This window comes from Harpia harpyja, chromosome 14 (genome assembly GCF_026419915.1).
Source record: "Harpia harpyja isolate bHarHar1 chromosome 14, bHarHar1 primary haplotype, whole genome shotgun sequence".
In the NCBI taxonomy this organism is placed as follows: Eukaryota; Metazoa; Chordata; class Aves; order Accipitriformes; family Accipitridae; genus Harpia; species Harpia harpyja.
Genome location: NC_068953.1, coordinates 1,084,926 through 1,091,372, shown reverse-complemented (window position 1 = coordinate 1,091,372; position 6,447 = coordinate 1,084,926). Strand labels below are relative to the sequence as shown.

At 44.8% G+C, this 6,447-nt stretch overlaps 1 protein-coding gene across 1 annotated transcript in view; it reads right to left on the bottom strand.

Annotated features, from left to right (window-relative positions):
• The window catches only part of RNF213 (ring finger protein 213), a 39,771-nt gene that overhangs the window by 1,238 nt on the left and 32,086 nt on the right, over positions 1 to 6,447 (bottom strand). Inside the window, exons 34-44 of the mRNA XM_052808476.1 lie at positions 5,823 to 5,970; positions 5,317 to 5,452; positions 4,692 to 4,880; positions 4,086 to 4,225; positions 3,490 to 3,644; positions 2,914 to 3,126; positions 2,345 to 2,526; positions 1,434 to 1,554; positions 1,222 to 1,322; positions 771 to 950; positions 71 to 234 (exon numbers count right to left, since the gene is read on the bottom strand). Coding sequence (XP_052664436.1) covers positions 71 to 234; positions 771 to 950; positions 1,222 to 1,322; positions 1,434 to 1,554; positions 2,345 to 2,526; positions 2,914 to 3,126; positions 3,490 to 3,644; positions 4,086 to 4,225; positions 4,692 to 4,880; positions 5,317 to 5,452; positions 5,823 to 5,970 — 1,729 coding nt within the window. The remainder of the gene's footprint in view (positions 1 to 70; positions 235 to 770; positions 951 to 1,221; positions 1,323 to 1,433; positions 1,555 to 2,344; positions 2,527 to 2,913; positions 3,127 to 3,489; positions 3,645 to 4,085; positions 4,226 to 4,691; positions 4,881 to 5,316; positions 5,453 to 5,822; positions 5,971 to 6,447) is intronic.

The window sequence follows — 6,447 nt, the reverse complement described above, 5'->3', positions numbered from 1 at the left end:
TTGGCAGGTGAGAGAAAGTGGCAAGAGAATCAGCTCCATAAGGCTGAGCATCAGGATGAAGGTAGCTCACCTGAACCTGTCAGGAAGCTTCTGTGAACAAACAGCAGATTAAGGAGCTCTTGGATCACCTCTGCCTCAGGGGGTTCATTGTCCTTAAAGCACATGGTAGTGACCACATCTATGAAGAAATTATTGCATCTCTGCCGGAACAGGGCATTTCTTGCTATGGCATCTCTAGGGGAAGAGTAAAAAGCATTAGAACAATGTCCAAATACAGAACTACTTAAATAATGGATGAAGCAAAGCAGACACAGGCAAAAGTCACCAAGGTGAGATACTTTTCCAGCTTTCCAAAAGGCTGGATTTATGCAACACTTCAGTAGCATCATCTGCAAAGTCTGTATCACATTGACAACTAAGATCACAAATGGCAATTTGATGCCAGATACATTTACTGAGAGTTTTTTGCTAAGCTATCACAAAGCAATCCAAGGTGACAAGCAGTTCCCTTGTCCAATTCAGCCACTGACAGTGCTTTAGTTTTACAGGGTTTTGTAACTACAGTTTTCTTACAGGGGCCAAGGCAACTTCCTCCCTTCTTTTGAAACAATAAACAGAAAAGGGACAGGACCTGTTCCGGTTCCAGAAAGACCAGAGCAGAGTTCCCTCCACCCATTCTGCTCGTGTTGACAACCACAGAGTTGCAAATTAGAATTTCCTCACACAACTGGCCCCACTGCAATGCTTCCACCCTGAAGACGGTGGAGTACCTGAGCTCCACAGAGACATTTAAATGAACATCCTCCATGGCAACTCTGCAGTATGGACAATGCATCTGTGCTGGTACTAGCCACATTCTGATGCACTTCTGACAGAACACATGGTAGCAAGGCAGGCAGACTGGATCCTTCGGCTCTCCTAGGCAGATCGGACATGACTTCACACCATATCTGTAATTCAGAAACAGCAATGAACACAAATGCTTCAATGCTGTCTTACCAAAAGCCTTTAATAAGATGTTAATCTGCAACTACACCAACAGGAGATAATGCAAGACCTGTTGGCTAACTGCTTAGCTTCAGAGTGCAGAATAAAATGGAAGTTACTGCTCTTCATTTGGCTTTCACTACATTGTACGCAGCACTGCCTTATGCTCAGAAATATGCTGGCAACATAGGTAATATTCCTCCTGGACCCTGCAACTTGTCTCAGTGTCACTACCTGTAGAGCCTGTTGCTGACTTCATCCTTACATTGGCGCAGTACTTTCATCACTGCAACAAAAGTTGGATGAGTCTTCATGTCTGAATCATGCTGAAAACACTGCAGAGGAAAAGGACAAAGCTAAATGACTCAGCTCTAACACCTGAGACAAAAATTAACATGATCAGCCGAAACAAAACAGGGAAGAGGTGAAATCACATCTTTGCTTACCTCGGCAAGATGCAAAGTATATTTTTTCACTAAATTCTCAAATTCTGGCATCAGAGTGTTGATGCCAAACAACACGTGTTCGACAAACAGAGACATGGAGAAAACCCGGTTCCAGCAGACTCTGTGGGAAGGAAAGCGTGATTTCAGAAAGTACAATTATGAGCTGAGAGCATGAATGGAAATGCAGTATCAGGTCAGTCTAATGATCTCACTGCTTTTCATGCTCACCACTACAGCATTTGTGCACTTCTCATGCAACTTTTTGCTTTGCCCTTTGGTTATCAACCCTGGCTTTTTGTCAAGGACAAAACATGTAACAGCACCTAACATGGTGAACTTATGGCATAGGAGCCCGTCCTGTAGACAGCACTGCAGCAGAACTAGGACCACTGCAAAGACCTTCTCACACCTCTAACTTCTATATCAAGGAAGTAATTAAAAAAAATATAATCACCACAATTACCTACACTTTCTTCACTTCAGTTAAGCTAAACAAGGTCTGTGAGAAACTGGGGTAGCTCTCTGGGCTTGTCTTCCAAGAGACAAGACTCCATCTTAGACGCAGTGAAGTTCCCCATCTCTGTTCACAGTCTTTATGCACAGGGGTTGAAGTGGGGAGACACTGCTGGTTAACAGGAACCTAAGGAGAGTTTTAAACAAACCCTGAACCCAGCTGTTATGCACTGGATGATACTGCCAGATTTAGAAGGAGAATCTACACGAGATGAGGGAAAAAAAAGTAAATCTGGTTCTTAATGCTTGGTATGTAATTAAACCTAGTAGGAACCTGGAAAGGTTTGCAAAGTCTTCATCTGAGAAAAACAGCACCAGAGCAGCTTTCAGCCTGTACTAATATTTGCATTAACAGCAAGGCAAAAGATCAAGATTGTGAGCAGATCTGTGGTACATACTTGAGTTCTTTTAGCAGCTGATGGCACCAACTCCCACTCCTCTGTAAATCCTTCTCTTTACAAAGAAATTCAATGGGCATACGAAGATTCTTCACTTTCTGCAGCCAGATCTCTGGATGGGCTGTCTGTACTTGACTCTCCAGCTCTTCAGCACATACCATTGCAGCTAAAACATCTAAAACCTAGATACACACACAGGTTGTAAGTGTAACACAACAGCTGTATTTCAGAATTATTTATGAACCTTGGGCTCTCAATCTGGTTTGCTATAGCATATGTTCTACTGAATAATGTTCTACTTGATTATCTTAAGCTCTGGAATTCTCATGCTCATGGCTCACATCATTAGCACATCCTATTAACGGATGCAAAAGCAGGGCAAACTATTTTAAAACCTGCTAGTAACAATGATAACATAGATTATTCCTAATGCTGAGGATCCTGACTGAGCTTTGGCTTCCCACTTTACTGTTGCTGAAATCAAAAGGAGACTGAACACTAGCTAATTCAGTAAAGATAGAGCTCTCTGCTGGGGCTGAGGATCACAAAATGCCTGACAGTGACTCTACCATCTCCAAATGTGGTATTTCATATCCTTCCTGGTTAATAAGGTAGTCAACCACACGGGGGTATACAGCGAGGATCCTAGAAAAGTTCTGCAGGCGGCTCTTGAACTGATTGTATCCAAGGTGGACCCAAGGCAAGGATGGCACCGTCTCCTCTCTTCTGGGAGATGTTGCCTTCCATTCCTCTATGCAGGATAAGAACGCAATTCGCAGACACTGAAAGTTTAGAAAAAAGTTAAAATCAAAATTAAAAAAAAAAGAACTTTTATAGTTCATTTTATACTGAAAATCCTGGCAAAATTCTCTGAAAGAAGAGAATCAGTACTTTACAAAGATAGCCTTAAATGGTGTGTCAATTTTTATAGGAGCTCCTGTGGAAGTGCTTTTCTGAGTAAGGTCTCAGCAATTTCAGCAGCCACTCAGTGACAAATGCAGCTGCTTTGTGGCTACCTTGCTATTAGTCTGTCTCAGAGGGGGATTTTGTCTGAGAAGGCAAGATTGATACAGAAGGGTACATTCACAGGCATCATGCTCTTCTCTCCAACCAAAGGGTTTCCAGCTCTTGTTCCAGACACTGACCTGCAGCTCCTCTAGGGAGGACACACCAATGGCCAAGACAATAAAGTCTGTGATGTAGCACTGGAAGAGCATCCGCCTTTCTTCCTCAGTCAGAGCAGAGATAAATTTTCCCAGTGCAGTTTTCTGGAAGATATCCACGAACTTCTCAGCTTGGTCTGGAAAATGAGAATGTAGAGAAAAGCTGAATAATAGGAGGAGGCTAGGTTTGACACAGCTTCTATCCTAAAGAGACTGATACCTAATTAATCACTGATGCATACAGCACTCCCCTCATTCAGAGCACTAACAAGGGATTTAAGGCCAGGCCTTCTCAGCCCAGGCACTAGCATCATATTTATGGAATCTCACCATGTCATTAACTCTTGGCATTTCCACAGCATTTTGAATACAAGGGCACAAAATATGTGAGAAAGACTAATAGCGAGAAGCACAAAGAAAAGCTAGTTGCACAAAGCTCTGCTGGCTCATATAAGTACAGAGAGATTGAAGGTGACTCCAGGGTCACACAAAGGTAGAGGAAAGGTAGTAACAAACCAGAGTTTACAGGGCAGGTGGATGGAGATGCTCCGTGTCACAAGCTCAAGCCAGGCTCTCACCTTCAGTGTTTTGGATGTATTGAGCTTCCAACCACATCTCATCCAAGTACTCCTTTATCCTCCAGCTGAAGGGCATCTCATTCCCAGCATCAGCAGACACCATCATGTTGTTCTGCACCAGAATTATCTCTGGCTGAGAGCTAGGAGATTAAAAGGTCATTAATGCACTGCGCTTTTGCCTGGGAAACACATTTAGACAACAGAGGCAGGAAGCTGCAGAAAGCAAGAAATTAGCCTTAGAAGGGGATGAGGGAAGGGGAGAGAACTGAAGGACTCATTAATACAGCTCATCCTGCCAACTGTGCAGCATTTGGACTTACTCAGTAAGCATTCCCTGGCAAAAGGGCTGTAATAGCAGGACAGGTTGGCTTCAGGGGCTGGGTAAGAAGTGTGAGCATGCCAAGAGCTAGAGAGCAAAGCCCAGGAGTACTAGGGATAAGGTAGAAAGAAGAGACTTCTGAAGTCACTGAGAACTGCCCTGCTGCCTTCAGCACAGCACAGCGGAGCAACCAACAGTGTTAATCTCCCATGTGAGTTTAAAGCCAGTGCTGGACTGGTCTCAGTGCTGCCATCCAAGCCCTCCTGCTGCTCTCTCTAGTGGCTCACCTGTTCTTACCCACACCATAAGGGACAGTCAGAAGTTTTGTATCACTGAAGATGAACATCCACAGGTTTGTCACCCACTCAGCTGCCGGCCTGACCAACAGCTCCAGATTGCCATTTCTGTCTATGACAGCAATCAGGAGAGCCAGGAATGGAGTGATCACGTTCTGGACTCGCTTCCACAAGGTGTGCCTTTGGGGGCAGAAAGAGACCAAGAAACCCAAAGGAAAGGTGAGCAACGATATCAGCAAATCAGGAGGTGGTTGTCCTGAAAAACTGCCGACATTTGCCTGTGAGAAAGTCCTAATCCTGCCTTTAAGGGGAAAAAAATACCACCACCAAAAAACCCTACGCTTCTCTCACTCGTGGCTCGCCTGTAATCCTACTGTTCCACTCAAAGCACTTGTGCATTTGTGCATTCCTGTCCCAGTACAGCCCATTCAGCTATAAGTCAGCTTCCCTCAGGAGCCAGGAGAGGACAAAACTGCCTTCGGAGACTTTCCAGCAGACTGGATACTGACACTGCAAATATTCAGATTACACAAAACTGCTGTCTCTGCTGCATAGTTGCCATTTGCAGACTTTTCTTGGAAGCCTGCAGGTTACGAGATACTGCTGCTGTCCTCACCTGAAGGTGCCTGCCTCCTGGAGAGCACTGAGGTTGGAAGCCTCCCGAAGCACCCAATTTTTTGGGTAAAGGGAATTTTCTTCTTGCTTCTTCAGAAGGTTGGAGAGACGAGCCTTTGTTATCTTCAGGAAAGAGGCTAGAAAACAACAGGGAACTTGCATTTTCTCTTCTATTGGCATTGGATCCAACCCCAAATATCACACCAAGCACAGCATTTTACAATTGTTTCAATAATTAGTCAACCAGGAAAAAAACAGCCACCAGAGCTAGCACAGCCAGAGGAAAAGCCATGACCTGAACTCCAGGAAAAACCCTACAGCCATCAAAGGAGCAACAGACTGGAGCAGAGACACACACACACTCTTGGGAGATTGCCTGGGAGGTTCACCTTGTCTACACTACAGCAAGGACCACTGACCTTTGGGTCCCCAGTGAATTAACTTACATGTTTTGGTGGTCCCCTAGATGCTCAGGGACACTACCTGCTGCAGCCGGGGAGTGCATACCTTTCAAGCCATCCTCTTTGGACAGAAGGCCAAGGAGAATCTTAATTCGCTTTCTGCTTCGACTAAGATCTTCATTTTGGTCCCGTAGCATCCCCACAGCACTTTGTACACAGGTCCTCAGGAGTACAGTGGTGTCCAGGATTTCACCCTTCCCAGGAACAGCATGAAAACAAGTTCATTACTCTTCAGTTTTACACCCTTGCACACACACCCCTCCCACCATCCCTCAAAATTATTATAGTGCTCTCTAGAAAGGACCTGTCCCCCTGGCATCTCATCATCCAGTTTTCCCTCTCATCTCAGGCAGCAAATCTTTTGCTATCAAGTACATGATGCAACTGCTGTGGCCTTTTCAAACTGGCATGCAACACAGCATTTGGATTAAGATAAGACTCCTATAGAGAGGAAAAAAAAATCAGCAGTTCAGGGGAAAGAAGTGGAAATTATAAATGTGACTAGGGAAAATATGCCTTCCCTGAGAGGTGCTTAGGCATTAGAGAGGCAAAAGCCACATGCAGTCACCCTCGTACTGGGCATCCTCCAGCTGATGCTGTCAGGGGAACATGAGCCAGTCTTAACATGGCTGCAGCACAGCAAAGTCCACAGCCAACTCCAGCATGGCTTC